This window comes from Thalassophryne amazonica, chromosome 3, assembly GCF_902500255.1.
Source record: "Thalassophryne amazonica chromosome 3, fThaAma1.1, whole genome shotgun sequence".
NCBI lineage: Eukaryota > Metazoa > Chordata > Actinopteri > Batrachoidiformes > Batrachoididae > Thalassophryne > Thalassophryne amazonica.
Window position 1 is genome coordinate 62,424,068 of NC_047105.1, and position 19,344 is coordinate 62,443,411.

Sequence of the window (19,344 nt, forward strand, 5' to 3'; positions counted from 1 at the left end):
TCCTGCACCCTGAGAATGCAGAGCCCGGGCTGGTACATAGGATTTACGTACAGTAGGTCAGCTAAGGGAGGTGGGAGGTGCCAGTCCGTGAACAATTTTATAGGTTTGTAACAGAACCTTAAAATCTGATCTTGCAGGGACAGGAAGCCAGTGAAGGGATGCCAAAATGGGTGTAATGTGGTCAAACTTTCTGCTTTGTATCAAAAGTCTTGCAGAAGCATTTTGAACCAATTGGAGACCCCTAATGCTGGACTGAGGTCAACCAGAAAACAGAACATTGCAGTAGTCCAATGTACAAAAGACAAATGCATGAATCAGGGTCTCAGCATCAGACATAGACAGGATGGGACAGATCCTTGCTATATTTCACAGGTGGAAGAAAGCAGTCCTCATAATATCTCTAATGTGGAGGTCAAAGAACAATGTAGGATCAAAAATTACCCCAAGATTACTCACTTTTGTTGGTGTGATGTATGACACATGAGCCTAGGGTAAACATTAGCTTGTCAAATTGATGTTGATGTCTCACTGGACCAAGAACCATCATTTCAGTCTTAGAGGTTAAAAGTAGGAAGTTGCTAGACATCCAGCTTCTCACTGATGCAAGGCAATCTTCTAAGGATTTTATGTGGATGAGATTACCAGCAGTTATTGGCATGTATAACTGAGTATCATCAGCATAGCAATGAAAGGTAATCCCAAAACGCTGCAATATGTGCCCAAGGGGTGCTATATAAAGGGAGAAAAGTATTTGGGCCTAAGAAGGAGCCCTGTGGAACCCCAAATTTCATGTACAAAACACAGTGAGAACGACAGATATGATGCTAACCATGCAAGGGCATTCCCAGTAATCCTAACATGATTCTCCAGCCTATCAAGTGGAATATGGTGATCCACGGTATCAAACGCTGCAAAGTGACTAAGAAAGAGCATAAAGCAACAATAACAACAATCCACAGAGGAAGTAACAAAAAATATCTAATCCAAGTGCAAATCATACAGAGACAGGCATGGAATAAACTTGTGTAAAATAAGAACCGAACAAGACAAGCCAGAATTATATATACAAGGTCTGTTAGAAAAGTATCGTACCTTTTTATTTTTTTCAAAAACTATATGGATTTGATTCATATGTTTTTACGTCAGACAAGCTTGAACCTTCGTGCGCATGCGTGAGTTTTTCCACGCCTGTCGGTTGTGTCATTCAACTGTGGGCAGGCTTTGAGTGAGCACTGGTCCACCCCTCTCATCGTTGTTTCATTGCGAGGAAATGGCGGAATGATTTGGGCTTTTTTTCCCCATCAGAATTTTTTCAGAAACTTTTAGAGACAGGCAGCTGGAAACCATTCGAAAAATTTATCTGGCTTTCGGTGAAAATTTTACGGGCTTCACAGAGAATAAGGAGTGTTACTACAGCTTTAAGGATGGCCCACAATGGCGCATGGGGCGCCATGCTCCGAGCCACCATCGAGAGGCAGAAACCACCACATCATTTCTAAACGGATGGCTGTGTGGAGCCGGGACCGTCGTGTGCAGTTTCTCTGGTTATCACAAGAGCTGGACATCAGCCATTTTCTGGCAGATTTCATTTTTAACAAGAAATTTTGACATGGAAAGCCGCGCAGAGGCTTCGTGCTTCACGACCGATTCGCTGATGAAGCGAGACAAAGGAACACCTCCGTTTCGGAGTGCCAGAGGACAAGTTGGGACATGCCCAGCTCTCCACAATTTCTCTTATACTCACTTGACTGGTAAGCACTGAAAGCCGAGATAGGCATGTCCCAACTTGTCCTCTGGCACTCCGAAACAGAGGTGCTCCTTTGTCTCGCTTCATCAGCGAATCGGTCCTGACGCGCAAAGCCTCCGCACGGATTTCCATGACAAAATCTCTTGTTAAAAGTGAAATCTGCCAGAAAATGGCTGATGTCCAGCTCTTGTGATAACCAGAGAAATTGCACACGACGGTCCCGGCTCCACACAGCCATCCATTTAGAAATGATGTGGTGGTTTCTGCCTCTCGATGGCGGCTCGGAGCGCAGCGCGCCATGCGCCGTTGTGGGCCGTCCTTAAAGCTGTAGTAACACTCCTTATTCTCTATGAAGCCTGTAAAATTTTCACCGAAAGCCAGATAATGGTTTCCAGCTGCCTGTCTCTAACAGTTTCTGAAAAAATTCTGATGGGAAAAAAGCCCAAATCATTCCGCCATTTCCTCGCAATGAAACAACAACGAGAAGGGTGGACCAGTGCTCACACAAAGCCTGCCCACAGGCGAATGACGCAACCGACAGGCGTGGAAAAACTCACGCATGCGCACGAAAGTTCAAGCTTGGCTGACGTAAAAACATACACTCAACAAAAATATAAATGCAACACTTTTGGTTTTGCTCCCATTTTGTATGAGATGAACTCAAAGATCTAAAACTTTTTCCACATACACAATATCACCATTTCCCTCAAATATTGTTCACAAACCAGTCTAAATCTGTGATAGTGAGCACTTCTCCTTTGCTGAGATAATCCATCCCACCTCACAGGTGTGCCATACCAAGATGCTGATTAGACACCATGATTAGTGCACAGGTGTGCCTTAGACTGCCCACAATAAAAGGCCACTCTGAAAGGTGTCAATTGTGGCCTGTGGAATGTTGATCCACTCCTCTTCAATGGCTGTGCGAAGTTGCTGGATATTGGCAGGAACTGGTACACGCTGTCGTATACGTCGGTCCAGAGCATCCCAAACATGCTCAATGGGTGACATGTCCGGTGAGTATGCTGGCCATGCAAGAACTGGGACATTTTCAGCTTCCAAGAATTGTGTACAGATCCTTGCAACATGGGGCCGTGTATTATCCTGCTGCAACATGAGGTGATGTTCTTGGATGTTGGCACAACAATGGGCCTCAGGATCTCGTCACGGTATCTCTGTGCATTCAACATGCCATCAATAAAATGCACCTGTGTTCTTCATCCATAACAGACACCTGCCCATACCATAACCCCACCGCCACCATGGGCCACTCGATCCACAACACTGACATCAGAAAACCGCTCACCCACACGACGCCACACACACTGTCTGCCATCTGCCCTGAACAGTGTGAACCGGGATTCATCCGTGAAGAGAACACCTCTCCAATGTGCCAAACGCCAGCGAATGTGAGCATTTACCCACTCAAGTCAGTTACGACGACGAACTGGAGTCAGGTCGAGACCCCGATGAGGACGACAAGCATGCAGATGAGCTTCCCTGAGACGGTTTCTGACAGTTTGTGCAGAAATTCTTTGGTTATGCAAACCGATTGTTTCAGCAGCTGTCCGAGTAGCTGGTCTCAGACGATCTTGGAGGTGAACATGCTGGATGTGGAGGTCCTGGGCTGGTGTGGTTACACGTGGTCTGCGGTTGTGAGGCTGGTTGGATGTACTGCCAGATTCTCTGAACGCCTTTGGAGACGGCTTATGGTAGAGAAATGAACATTCAATACACGAGCAACAGCTCTGATTGACATTCCTGCTGTCAGCATGCCAACTGCACGCTCCCTCAAATCTTGCGACATCTGTGGCATTGTGCTGTGTGATAAAACTGCACCTTTCAGAGTGGCCTTTTATTGTGGGCAGTCTAAGGCACACCTGTGCACTAATCATGGTGTCTAATCAGCATCTTGGTATGGCACACCTGTGAGGTGGGATGGATTATCTCAGCAAAGGAGAAGTGCTCACTATCACAGATTTAGACTGGTTTGTGAACAATATTTGAGGGATATGGTGATATTGTGTATGTGGAAAAAGTTTTAGATCTTTGAGTTCATCTCATACAAAATGGGAGCAAAACCAAAAGTGTTGCGTTTATATTTTTGTTGAGTGTATGAATCAAATCCATATAGTTTTTGAAAAAAATAAAAAGGTACGATACTTTTCTAACAGCCCTCGTATAACAGAAACATCAGAACCGTGTACACAGATACTGGAACAGAGGTATGATGATCACATGTCAGAAAGAAATAAACACAGCGTAATTGGAACAAACAACATAATCGCGGGGGGGGCGGATCACTCTGACCTGGCGGGGCTGTCACACCTGACGTGCATAAACAAGACAACGAAGGCACCCTCATACACACCCACAGACACCAAGAGCACGCGTGCAGAAACAAACTCACACGCATCAGACTCAAACATACACAGATCGGAGATAGGAGGAGGTGCACACAGTGAACAGACATGGCCTACGCACACACACAGCAGGAGAGGGGGGGACATGCATAACATTCAGACCACAAAACCAACATAGACCTCAGGAGTTAAAGTGCAACAGAAAGACACAACCAGACTGACAGGTGAGGATGCAGAGGTGGACAAATATGAGCAACATACATGACGAGGACGTAGACAAACTCCAACATACACAGAACTTGAGAGGGGCACATGGAACCCATGTACTCATACACGCACACACACACACACACACGCAGGACATGGGGCAGGAGGAACAGAGATGCACGAGACAGAAAAGCCCACAAGCTCGTTCATGAACGAGACAGACCTGAAGAGGATCGCAACCACATCGACCCATGCACCCACACATGCACGCAGGAGGCAGGGACCACGGGAGGAATGGGGCAGGACATATGAAAAAAGACATGGGTAAAACACGAAAAAACCCGTCACAGATAAACCCCAACAGTGCTCTTACTTGACTATCCTTTAATGTTATTACCAACATCAAGGAGGAAATTTGTTCACCCACATTCATCTCTGTCTGTCTTTTGACAACAGAGCTGAAATCCAGAAGAATGGTTCTTAATTCAATTCAATTTTATTTATATAGCGCCAAATCACAACAAACAGTTGCCCCAAGGCGCTTTATATTGTAAGGCAAGGCCATACAATAATTACGTAAAAACCCCAAAGGTCAAAACGACCCCCTGTGAGCAAGCACTTGGCGACAGTGGGAAGGAAAAACTCCCTTTTAACAGGAAGAAACCTCCAGCAGAACCAGGCTCAGGGAGGGGCAGTCTTCTGCTGGGACTGGTGGGACTTAATGAACCCTAGGTCTGGTGGGGAAGCATGGGCAGATGCTGCATGTTCCTGTATCCACCACACTATGGAACAGTCCTCTGTCCCGGTTGGAAACCACCCAGGAAGACAACCGGCCCATCCCCACCTCCCAAAAGCAGCCATCCCGCTGCTGCCATGTGATAACTGGGCATCCCCTTAGATAAGTGGTAAACTTCCAAGTCTCACAACCTTATAGTAATACAAGAAGCACCAGGACCCCAAAGACTTGCACCTTCGTTCTCTTGCAAGGGATCAACATCGCCAAACTCCTCTGTCCAGCGAACTTGGGTGAGGCTAACAAATGGAATAACAGAATGATAAAATTATTATGTTGTCTTCCTTGAGTCCTTGATGTCAGTTGCAGTTATTATTGCTTTGCTAATGAAGTGACACAGCTGACAAAGTAATTAGTTGGCACATACACATGAGATTTAAGACTTTATGAGCCTCTAAATATGTAGTCGTTGCTTATAATTCAAGAAAAAGACCATTACGAGTTGATTGTGTCACAAATCAACAGTAAATAGTGATCTCAAAGGTGCAAATGCAACATTTAAACATTATCCAGGGCTTAAATCTTACATCACACACATTTAGATGCACAGGACTGTGCAAATGTGAGTACAGCAGATCAATATTCTGGCCCCTGCTTTCCCCAAACTGTGTAAATAGTAAAACAGCAGACAGTGAACAGCTTCTACATTTGACTCCACTCAGCAAGGCAGATACAACCTGTCATTTGTTCCATGGCAGATCCCATATTTAAACTGTAGATTTTTACAAATTCTTTCTTAATTTACACTTTCAAATGACAACAAGGATGCATGTGCGTGCATGAGTGTTTCAAACATCAGTAATACAAGAATAACCCACTGTACATCTTTTGACATCGATTATTGACCGACACTAAGGAGTCGTGTTTCGGCCTCTAGAGTCCAGAGTGACCTAAGCAGTGCACAGCCTAAGACATCTTAAATTACAGCCAGCGTTATGAAGGGTATGCCACTTTAGATGACTTCAAAATACTGACAGTAACTGTGAATAAATATTTTAGCTCCAACCTCTGTCTTACCATAGAGATTGTTATATTGTGCAGGCAGAGGAGAACAGAGTAGGGTGTGGCCTTCCCGATGCAAAATCTGACAAAGCTATTAATTTTCACAGTAAAAGCTGAGTAAAAAAATTAAATCCTTACATTCACAGCAATGGTGTTTTTATCTACTGAAATTATGAGCACCCAGTGTGGCAATTAATATAAATACAGAGCTCTTCATTTACTGTGCACCAGTCACTAGATTTATCCTTAGATGACCTCAGCCTGCATCCCCTGGTTCAGCTCGCTGCAGAGGACTGCATCAGCAGAATTCACCCTGATACACGTACCACATTCAGTGTTCACTAATCGCCTTCAGACAAATGATATTGTGATATCATGTCGAACAATTAAACATATCTTAATCCTGTGAAGGTAAAAAGATTTAGGCATTTCTCCCCAATCATGTCGCATCACTTTCTAGCAAACAGCTCCCTCAGCAGATGTTTGCTCCTCATTTAGAAGATGCTGTATATAAATAACACACAAGGTGCAAGCACATCTCCAAATGTTAAGTCCTTCTGTAAGGATCCATGTTTTCTCAGCGTGTCTCTTTGTCTTACACACAGCAGCACACAGACAAACAGCTCATGCTTTGTGGGATGTTAATGCCTTGAAGGGCTAAGGCATCACCTCCAGGGACACATCACCAGATCTCCCTCAAGAGCTTTGCTCACTCTTCAGATGCCACGGAGATACAAATGCACGCTTGCTTGTGTTGTACGTACTCTTGCACGGATCACATCAGTAAAGGCACTGTTATTTGCCAAATTGCAGTTAATTATGTAGATGTGCTTTAAAACAATAGCAGTACAGTTTGTCTTTTGAAAGAGACACTACAAGTACATTTCTCTGTCACTGTCCTTTAGACAGAATTTCAACAGCAGCTATGGAATTTATTTTTTTGTGTGTGTTTTAATAAAAAGAAAATATCATCAATACTCTATACGTTGTTGGCACCATTAGGCTGATTTTGTGAACTCATACATATTGGATTTAAAATGCCAGATAGCATTTCCATCAGATGTATTACTAGACCCCAAACTTGAGTTGAAGGCAAACTGACTAATCAATTCAGTTCAATTTATTTACACAGCGCCAAATCCCAACATACGTCACTCCAAGACACTTCACAAAGCTAAAGTTAAACCTTATCCACTACCTGAGCTAGCACACTAGCAACAGTGGTCATTAAAAACGCCCTCCGATGGTTTTTGATTACAGGAAGAAACCTCAAGCAGACCAGACTCAGTGAGGCGACCATCTGCTTTGGCCATATCAACAACAAAATAAATAAAACAAAGCACAACAAAGAAAAGTCACACATGCAAAGACAGAAATGCTGCAGCTAAGTAATCGTGGTGTCCAGTGGACTGAAGTCTCAGAAGATATCCAGTGAAGAGTGAAGACCAGTCTCAGAAAATGGAGCACAATTGGCCCGTCAGTGATCAGAACCAATTCAGTCACAGAAGGAACATGGTCCAGTATTCACTGATAAGATGCTCCCAGAACTACTCAGCATGCGCCAGATTTCCACATTTCCCTGTCGATTCCACATGCTTCAGGCCTAGAAGGATCTCAGATAATTGTATATTCTGTCACACCTTATTACAATTAATTGTGTATATTCCAAATATCCAATTGTTTTTTTTTCTGAACATTCAGTTAACTGTAGCAATTAACTGCAACAATTGATTGTATATACTGTCACATCTTGTTATAATTAACTGTATATTTTCTTAATATACATTTAATTTTAGCAAACTGTTGGCCTGCTGTGTGTCAGCCTGATCCCGTCAGATCTCAAAAGCTACGCAGTGCAGGACCTGGTTAGTACTTGGATGGGAGACCTCTTCAGAACACCAGCAGCTGTGTGTGTTTCGCCAGGTAAAACTGGAGTTGTGTCAGGAAAGGCATTCGGTGTAAAACTTGTGCCAAATACCAATGTGAATCTGGTTGTATTCGCTGTGGCGACACCGAACAAAACGGGAGCAGCCGAAAGAACATTTAATTTTAGCAACTTGTTACACGGTTAAAACGGATTGTGTATTCTATTTCACACAGCCAACTTATGTGGGACCAGTTGACATAACTCAGTGAAGCAAATATAGGATTTCATTTTTCGAAGAACATCATTCCAGTGTAATATGTCTGATGTTGACTGAGTCAGGTTGTTATTTTTAGTTATTTCATATGACTTTAGTAAGTAAGTAAGTAAGGTTTATTTATATAGCACCTTTCAAAATAGAAATCACAAAGTGCTTCATATAAGAACAGAGAAATTGAAAACAGCAGAAACATAAAACCATAAAAACTAGGTAAAAGCCAGCCTATACAAAAGGGTCTTTAGCTTCACTTTAAATGTTTCAACAGAGTCCACGGCGCGTAGGTCCAAAGGCAATGCATTCCACATTTTAGGTGCCACCACCTCGAAAGCACAGTCTCCCCTGGTCTTCAGTCTTGTCCTAGGCACAACCAATAGGCCCAGGTCCGAAGACCTCAGAGACCTACTTGTCACATATGGATGTAATAGCTCAGTGATATAAGATGGCATTTTACCATGCAGAGCTCTAAAAGTCAGTACTAGAATTTTAAATTGGAGTCTGAAATGGATGGGGAGCCAGTGCAAGGAGGAGAGGATTGGGGTTATATGTGACCTCTTTGATGACCTCGTCAGCAGCCTCACAGCCACATTCTGAACCGTTTGTAATCGGTCCAAAGAGGACTTGCTAAGGCTAAAAAATAGAGAGTTACAGTAATCCAAACGTGATGACACAAATGCATGAATGATCATCTCCATCTCCGCCCTAGACACAATGCTGTGCAGACGGGCAATATTACGCAAATGGAAAAAACAAGACTGTGCCAGGCGGGTAACATACGCGTCAAAATTGAGGGAGTGATCGAACGTAACACCCAAGTTCCTCACTGCTGAGCGAACAAAAGGGGCCAGAGAACCAAGATTCCCAACCACAGTGGGAACAAACTCGTCAGGGGCACAAACAAGGACCTCAGTCTTTGCTGTATATAACTGCTGCTGTTTTCAAGCACTCTTTTTGTTTTTCCTTATTAATGGGTTCATGAGGAAAGTGACTTTAGTTTGTTTGATTTTAGTAAAAGCTACAGTTGCCAGACAGCCTGCTGCTTTCAAGTTTACATTACAGGAAAACCACTGATTATCATTGCTCCTATAACAAAAATCTTATGATAATACACAATAATAGCATATTAACAAACCCAATATCTTCTGTATGCTGCAAACCACATATCAGCATTTTAAAAAAAACCTGGCTGTGGTCTGTTTGTGTACGGTGGCCACTTGAACAAAGGGAAGAAAAAAACTTTGGAGATCCCAAGCTGGTCCAGTGCACTGAAAACAGCGAAGTCTTCATGAAACTGGCTCAACTAGTAACACTCAAATAAATTAAATATTACTTAAGTTAATTTGTATCAACCTAATTCATTTGACTGTGAACAGCTGAAGCACTTTATTCATTTGATCCAACAATTCTCTTTTTTTAGTGTGTATCCAGACACTTTATTACGGGTCTCTCTTATAATTATTAATATTAATTCCAACATGTGTATGTCTTATATTTATTTTTCTGAGCTGGAAATCCTCCACAACACATATGAGAATGAAAAACCAAAAAAAGCAATACATCCACACTGTAAATGTGAGTGTAAATCAAAAAGTGAGGCTTTTAATAATGACACGATCTACTTATCAACTATAATAAATTATTCCAGTGCTGTGACATTATGTTGACATCAGACATTTGGCCTGACATCCTTCTAATTTTGCACTGGTCATTATATGGAACACACATAAAACATTAATATTTTGTCATTTTGATTACTGTTGGTTTTGTTTTTTTATATTAAAAGTGTGTAGATTGTGTCTGTAGCATGGCCCAAGCAGAGGGTCACCCCTTTGATTCTGGTCTGCTTGAGTTTTCTTCCTCAAATCATCAGAGGGAGTTTTTTTCTTACCACTGTCACCTGTGTGCTTGCTCTGGGGGTTGGTAAGGTTAGACCTTACTTGTGTGAAGTGCCATGAGGCAACTTTGTTGTGATTTGGCGCTATATAATAAAATAAATTGAAATTGAGAGTATTAGTCATTTAAAAAAAAAATCAAACACTTACTAAAAAGCCAAAGTTAATAGCTTTGATTTAAGTCTATTTTTTAGCAGCCTGGAGTAATAATTGTTAAAATTTCAAATAAGTTGTTTTCTACATCCACAACTTGTTAGGATTACAATTTGCTGTCAGTGATATACAGGAGCAACGCTAACATGTACAACATTAAAACCCTTTCCTACACAATTGTTCACAGATTGTTTAAAAAAAAAAAACGGAAATTGGTTGCCAATGGTTTTAAGATAATCAATTTGATTGCAACACTGCAAATTGCAACATTTAATTTATTCTGGCTGAAGTGGAATAAGTTAAAAAAATAAATCTTCACAAAATTAAAGTAACAATTCATTTGGACATTTCTGAGTACAATGAATTTAAAATAAAGTTAGAAGAACTTCAATAATGATACACAACTTTATTGCAAGGCAGTTCAGCCAGTTTTGTATCGTGCATGCCTGTCTGACTGTGTGTCCCTCCCGACAGCAGGTGGAATGTTTTGTGGTTCCCCATTTTGTTTTTTATTCATGGATTTTCTTCTGGTTTCTGCTTCTTTCGCCCAGCATCGTGTTATGTGTGAAGAGGCCATTAGAGTGGTAAAGGCCACGTCAAGCCTGAGGCTTTGGAGGAGGCAAAACCGAGTCAAACCCGAGACCTAAAGTCTGAACATACAGAACTTACATTCTGCACAATGCTTCTTTTTGAAATTCGTTCTGCAAATGAAATTTTTGTAATTGATGAAACCAAATTTAATGTCAATGTATTGTTCGCTGATTCCTGGCACTCAGTGGGACAAACAAATTCAATCAAATAAAGCACCAATCAACACAATGTCAATTAATTTATTCATTTTATTATAATTTTTAATTAATGCGTATGGTCATTTTCGTCTGAAATCGAGTGAAGATCAAGTAGAATTGCTTTCAAATCCGAAACAAACCAGAGTAAGTGAGAAAGTTGCCTCGAGACTAAGACAAAACTTGAATACAACAGCACTAGTTCTGATACAGCCCTGGTAGTGATAAACACTGGTTGCAATCAAGTAATCAAGTGTCTGAGTGCTCACCTTTGATGACTGCTTAATTTTAGACATCCATTTTCCTAAATTAGTTTAGGAAGTTAATCATAGGGGCAATACTTTAAAAAATACTTTCATTTTCTACTATTTTGATCATAGCATAGTAGACCTAATAGGGCAGTAGAGTCTCATTTGGGGGCGGGCGCAAAAGGGGTAAAATATGACGCATATGATGTAATTTCTCTACTTCCAGGGTACAAACCACAGCATTTTCAATGGGGTTTTGGGCAAATTACACTCAAACAAAGTGCAAATGCAAAGAAAAAGTGACGATGCAGTGGGAAAGTGGACATGTGTTGCAGTTTGTTTATGATCCAGAGCACAAACTTGAGGCGGTTTTGTTTAAGATGTGTAAAAGAATAAAAAGAAACACACAAAGATACTGAAATTGTGTGTGAGGGGGGGCTCACTCTCCCACACTTTGAAAACCCCTGGTCTAATATGTTAGTTCCAGTCTACTTAAGTCAGATGTTGCACCTATATGATAAATAGTGTGTGTATTATTTTAATAACACCTCTGGCAGTATGTGATAAATGATCTTGAAATGCATAGATTCTAACTACATTATGTAATTTTAAGGTTTGAAAAAAAATCTGTTTGTATTTAGAGCTCTTATTGCTGGTACCTTATTGACACCCATTTGTTTAGTTGCTTACTAGGTAGATTTTTACAAGTTGGAGGAAGTTATGTTTTCACCTGTTTGTTTATTTGTTTGTGAATAGCCTGAAGCCCACAATTTTTCATATATCCTTATGAAACTTGTACTGAAGATTCATATCCTGATAGGCAAGAACTGATTCAATTTTCAAGGTGAAAGGTCAAAGCCAGGAAAAAAAAATCCCTATCTTTAATATTGAATGTAAGTCCCTTCAGCTGCTCCCTTGTTTGCACTAGGGGTCACCACAGCAAATCCAAGGTGGATCTGCATGTTGAATTAGCATAGGTTTTACGCCGGACTCCACATTACATGGAGAAGTGTGGCAGGGGTGGGATTTGAACCCGGAACCTTCTGCACTGAAAGCAAGCGCATTAACCACTTGGTCACCACCCCTGCATCTTTAATATTGAATGAATATCCAAAAATTCTAAATTGTCAAAAAAAGATCAAATTTATTTTATGTTTGAGAGTGTTGTGTAAGAGTGTATCCTTTATCAACTGACAAAGGTTGATCCAGATTACAGATTTTGTTGCCATTAAAATTTAACATTGAAAACCCCATTTACTGTACATTTTACATTATATCTTAATCAAATGTGCCCCAATCAAACTCATATTTGAAAGTGAGGTGCAGACTGGCACTCACTGTCGCCTGACAAAATTTGATCCAGGTCTGATCCGGATTGTGGATTTTGTGGACATTTAATATTGAAAAGCCCATTTGGTGTACATTTTGCATTGTATCTCAAACAAAAGTGCCTCAATCAGTCATTTTTCTGTTGTGGATTTACCTACACCACCAAAATTGGATGGAGGTTCCAATTGTATGCCTGTTTGTCTGTCTTACAGTTATCAGTCAGAAGCCAAGTGTCAAAAAACAATGACAAATTGTGCATAGCAAAGATAACCAATGTTCTGTGAAAACTATCCAAAAAAGAATTCAGAAAGCGAAAAGGTTGAAAAAAAAAAAAAAAAAAACTGAAAACACCACAAAACACTTCGATTCAAGTGCATGAACTAAATACACACTCCTGACATTTGATGACATCTAATTTAACTTGTGAAAAGCCACTTCTACACACTCTATTATAGAGTGTAATCAGCGCTACCGTCTTGTCAAATAGTTTCTACTCCAATAAGAGTTGATTTTACACTGTGAAAGAGTATATTTAACTCTATTTGGAATGCATGGGACCAAATGTTATCCCAGCAGAGTAAATTTTACTCTGAAAAATGTACTGTGTACCAGGACTATGACCTTGAAAATTTTTTGCGGAATTGGAAACTAATGTTGGTGGAGGTTTGTGCTCTACAAGCGTGGTGATCTAGTTAACAAAAAAATAAATAAGAAAGAAAGAAAGAAGATGGCTTGTACTTTACAGCAGGTAAAGAAGAAAATATGCCCAACTTGTGATCTCCAGGAGCAGGATCGGTCCTGTGAGGCACGCTGTGAGCATCAAGTTCAACATTTTTCCACTTGGGCTCTAGCTCCACACATTTTGAGGGTTACCTTTTCAAACAGCACTGCTGATGAGGGCTCCTTCTATAAGACACAGCTCATTATCTACAAATCGGTTCTGAATCACTGAGTGGAGATCAGAGCCACGGGAGCACAGCTACACTCCGGTAAGGTGGCTAACTTTACCATTGGTCATTTTTAAGGTTTCTTTAGATTTAAAGAGGTAAACATGCTCACTTTTCCTCCGCATGGATCCTCTCTGTGCTACCAAATACTTCTCATGATATTTTCAGCTGTTCACTGGTGGTGAGAAGTGGTTTACTGGTCTTTTTAACTTGCCCTATCTAATAACACAGTTGGTTATCACAAGAGGATGTTTTGTGTTCTAAATCAGTATAACACTGATTAATTTCATTTTTCTCCAAAGTGAAAACATGATCCTAAAATGTATAAAAACAGAGTCCAGGTTGTAAAATACCAGGGTTCCCCTTTTAACTATGGGATACTGGATCTTAGCCTGTCCGAGGGCTGCTAGTTTAAGACACTGGCCAAATCTATGACTATAATCATATAACTCAACAGGATATAACTCCACATTTACTTACAGTTGGCAAATAGTGTTCTAAATATAATGCTCCTGTTTGGTGGAGGTCTCTAAAACTTGATATTGTCCTATATGTTTTGTCTGCCCTACTGCCTTTTGTTGTCAGTGACTTTTGCTGACACTTTATTGGGAAACTGGAAACTCTGTAGAAGCAGAATGAGCTGGACTTTACAAAGAAGAACCCACCTGGAGTTCACACCATGCCACTTCGACCCAGGTCTCGGTGTCGAGGCCTTTATAGACGGTCTTGAAGGATCCTCTCCCCAGCTCAATGTCAAACTTAAGAAAGCGGCCCCCGGGTGAGGTGGACACAGCCTTCGTCCCGGGTTCTTCTTCGTTCTCGTCACTCCCCGCTTTCCCGGTGCCATCCGAGGGCGCAGCGCCCGGTCTTGGCTCGGTTTCGCTCCCGTCTCCCTGCTCTTTGTCGGCGCTCACGCTCTCTGTGGCGCTGTCCTTCGGCCCCAGCTGGCTCTCCGTACCGGAACTCCCCTGGAGGCCCAGGCGGGCTGCTGGAGTCCGGGTCTGATTACGACCGACGATGGTCCGCAGGTCGATGTTGAGCGCCGGGCTGCTGCTGACGCACTCCTGCGTGTCCAGCGGATGCTGCTCCTCCGAATCCGACACCCACAAACTTCTCCGGACGAACCTCTGGCGGAGCAGCCCGCGGTAGTCCGTGGACGGGTACGCGCTGGGGTCGCTGGCTCCTCGCAGCGCTGCGTTTTGGATGCTGACGTTGTAATCTGCCCCATTCTCAAAAATGGGCCTACTCGCGTTTGCATTGATGTCCGAGTCTAAATTGGGTGCTGAGCAAAATGTGGATCCCAGCGGCGGATCTATGTCCGCCGAATCCATGGCCGGTGAATCCTTAAAGGCTTACCGACGGCACTGGGCGTGCGATCAGCATGCTTCCCTCCGCCGGCGGGAGAGCAGCTTTGCAGCCTACCTGCACGCAGTGACGCAGTTCTCCATGCACATATGGTTGGAAATTGTTTAGGACTTGATCCTCCTCACAGAACGCTCGGCTCGGAAGATGCGCGCATTGCTGCTCGCAGCCTCGCGCCGCCCCGGTCCACCTGCAGTCCTCCTGATGTCACACTGTCTGTCCAGCCTATGAGCTCACGAAAGCTGTTCTCCGTTGGAGCGCGTGCTGGAAAAAAATGTGATTTGTTCCGCAGGCAATCAGGAGCGGACAGGATGTAGGCTGGGCCGCGCATACGCACTAATCACTCCAAAGACGCATGACGGGACTGCAAGTGCGCGCAGGCAGCGGCCGTCTGCTGCCAACAACGATGGAGCCGCAATCAGGCTGATGAAAACAGACAGCAGGTGTGATCATGTGACTCAGCTCCAAAACTCACATCTCGGCTTTTTTTGTATGAATCCTTTAAGTTCACTCCCACACACACACACACACACACACACACACACACACACCTTCTGCTGAGTGTCCCGGAGTGGACAAAAGCGGATTATGATCACTGCGGCACAGAAGAACGTCCAGCCGCGGTGAAGACTTCCATTATTTACACCTTTATGAGGTTTGCAGAATTACAAGATATCACAGCTCGGCCCACGCCCCAAGCAACACCTAAAATATCCAATAATGCGCTAGAGTGTCCTCTGGGACCGCATGTCCTCCCTCATCGTGACGTCTCCAGTGAGCACCGTGTCTGTCCCTCTGACAGCGCTGCTGGGGACAGGGGCGGATTCACACACGGACTGGAATGGGCTACAATTCAAGGGCCCTCAAAATTAATTAGGCGCAGGTTTTTCTCCACAAAAATGTGTCTATGCAGTGGCGGTTCTACACTAAATTACCCCCGGGCGAGACCCCCCCCCCCAAAAAAAACCAACATTTTGGACAAACAGCCATTTTTTATTATCTTATTATTACTTTTAACATCAAAAGACCTCAGGCTACAATACATCCATGAATTGCAAATTTGAATAAAGATGCCCTAAATGTCATTAGACTCTTAATCTGTCTTTCAGGGAGGAACAATTTGCTCTTTTTCTGTGAAGGCTCTCAGTTGTCCAGGTGGTTTCCATAGTAGAGAAGCTTGAATCTTCAACTGGACTGGGTTGCTTCCACCTGAAAGACACTAACCACACGTTTGAGGACAAGGAAGTTAAAATCTTAGCCAGAGAGAAGAAATGGTTTGAGAGAGGTGTCAAGGAAGCATTCTTTGTAAAACAGTTGAAACCCAGCCTTAACCGCGGAGCGGGTCTCAGACACGCTTTGTCCCCTGTTTACAATGGGGTACTCAGGTCAAAGCAGTTTCAGTCTTTTGTTCATGATAATGAGTCATTCACATCATCAGGAGAGTCATCAAGGGAGCCATCAGGGGAGGCTTCCATCCCATCATTAGGAGAGTGCTAACTAGCACACAATAGGTGCTAATTAGAGCTATTGTTTAGTCACTAGCCTATAGCAGTCGGCCTCTCAGTAGGTGGGGTCTGGTTAGGTTAAAAACTCCATCTTTTGTTGGCTTCTGGTTTATTCTTCTCTACAAGAGTCAAGACAGAAGTCAGACCACCAGAGCAAGAATTTTAGCTGAGGAAGCTTCTGTGATTTGAAGCGAAATGTCCTCACGTCAAGCAACCCAGTCCAGTCGAAGATTCAAGCTTCTCTACTAATTTGCTCTTTTATTAAGGTGCATATTTGTCTCAACATTTAGCTAAATGTTTAGCTTGATGTTTGTAAATATTAGGCTAAATGTGTAAATACTTATCATAAACTAATCTGCAAAAGTTTTAGGTTTGACAGACATTTCATCATGCATTGTTTGCATTTTTTTTCTCCCAAATTTTGATCTTCATCTGTGGATCTAAAGAAATGTAAACTGAAATATTAGCATTCCCATGGAAGTGAAATCAAATGTGATTCTTTTCTCCATTAAATAAACCAGTTATGTATGAAGATAACCCTCATTTTAAATTTATTATTATAAAATTATTATTATTGTTATTTTATCAGTGTACATGACAACAAAAAGAGAGTTGCTGGCTGTTGCAAAAATTAAATTATTGTACAGGTGATCTCCAAAAAAATAATTATGTTGTGATTTACCACCTAAAACAGGAAAGTTTTGGAAACAGACACAGGAAAATGCACTAAAATTGGCACATTTTTCACTAAATCAAGCTCAGGAACAAATGAGGACAATGAAACAGGTAAGACAAGATGTTGAACTTTGCCTACAAACCATTGTTCAAGTTAACTGATTATCAAGTTAATGAATTGTGTGGTGTTGTAGCATGTAACATAACGTTATATATTGTAAATTATCAAGTTAATGAATTGTGTGGCGTTGTGGCATGTAACATAACGTTATATATTGTAAATTATCAAGTTAATGAATTGTGTGGCGTTGTGGCATGTAACATAACGTTATATATTGTAAATTATCAAGTTAATGAATTGTGTGGCGTTGTGGCATGTAACATAATGTTACATATTGTAAATTATCAAGTTAATGAATTGTGTGGCGTTGTGGCATGTAACATAATGTTACATATTGTAAATTATCAAGTTAATGAATTGTGTGGCGTTGTGGCATGTAACATAATGTTACATATTGTAAATTATCAAGTTAATGAATTGTGTGGTGTTGTAGCATGTAACATAATGTTACATATTGTAAATTATCAAGTTAATGAATTGTGTGGCGTTGTGGCATGTAACATAACATTATATAATGTAAATTATCATGTTAATGAATTGTGTGGCATTGTGGCGTATAACATACCATTATATAATGTAAATTATCAAGTTAATGAATTCTGTGGCGTTGTGGCATGTAACATAACGTTACATATTGTAAATTATCAAGTTAATGAATTGTGTGGCGTTGTGGCATGTAACATAACGTTACATATTGTAAATTATCAAGTTAATGAATTGTGTGGTGTTGTAGCATGTAACATAATGTTACATATTGTAAATTATCAAGTTAATGAATTGTGTGGTGTTGTAGCATGTAACATAATGTTACATATTGTAAATTATCAAGTTAATGAATTGTGTGGCGTTGTGGCATGTAACATAACATTATATAATGTAAATTATCAAGTTAATGAATTGTGTGGCATTGTGGCGTATAACATAACATTATATAATGTAAATTATGAAGTTAATGAATTCTGTGGCGTTGTGGCATGTAACATAATGTTACATATTGTAAATTATCAAGTTAATGAATTGTGTGGCATTGTGGCATATAACATAACATTATATAATGTAAATTATCAAGTTAATGAATTCTGTGGCGTTGTAACATAATGTTACATATTGTAAATTATCAAGTTAATGAATTGTGTGGCATTGTGGCGTATAACATAACATTATATAATGTAAATTATCAAGTTAATGAATTCTGTGGCGTTGTGGCATGTAACATAATGTTACATATTGTAAATTATCAAGTTAATGAATTGTGTGGCATTGTGGCATATAACATAACATTATATAATGTAAATTATCAAGTTAATGAATTGTGTGGCGTTGTGGCATGTAACATAACGTTACATATTGTAAATTATCAAGTTAATGAATTGTGTGGTGTTGTAGCATGTAACATAATGTTACATATTGTAAATTATCAAGTTAATGAATTGTGTGGCGTTGTGGCATGTAACATAACATTATATAATGTAAATTATCAAGTTAATGAATTGTGTGGCATTGTGGCATATAACATAACATTATATAATGTAAATTATCAAGTTAATGAATTCTGTGGCGTTGTGGCATGTAACATAATGTTACATATTGTAAATTATCAAGTTAATGAATTGTGTGGCATTGTGGCGTATAACATAACATTATATAATGTAAATTATCAAGTTAATGAATTCTGTGGCGTTGTGGCATGTAACATAATGTTACATATTATAAATTATCAAGTTAATGAATTGTGTGGCGTTGTGGCATATAACATAACGTTATATATTGTAAATTATCAAGTTAATGAATTGTGTGGCGTTGTGGCATATAACATAACGTTATATATTGTAAATTATCAAGTTAATGAATTCTGTGGCGTTGTGGCATGTAACATAATGTTACATATTGTAAATTATCAAGTTAATGAATTGTGTGGCGTTGTGGCATGTAACATAACGTTATATATTGTAAATTATCAAGTTAATGAATTGTGTGGCATTGTGGCATATAACATTATATAATGTAAATTATCAAGTTAATGAATTCTGTGGCGTTGTGGCATGTAACATAATGTTACATATTGTAAATTATC

At 40.8% G+C, this 19,344-nt stretch overlaps 1 protein-coding gene across 1 annotated transcript in view; it reads right to left on the reverse strand.

The window, feature by feature from the left end:
* The window catches only part of wnk2 (WNK lysine deficient protein kinase 2), an 89,697-nt gene extending 74,359 nt beyond the window's left edge, over nt 1–15,338 (reverse strand). The window contains 1 exon segment of the mRNA XM_034166479.1: nt 14,273–15,338. Within this exon segment, the coding sequence (XP_034022370.1) occupies nt 14,273–14,938 (666 nt within the window). The 5' untranslated portion in view covers nt 14,939–15,338.
* Between the last annotated feature and the right edge of the window lie 4,006 nt (nt 15,339–19,344).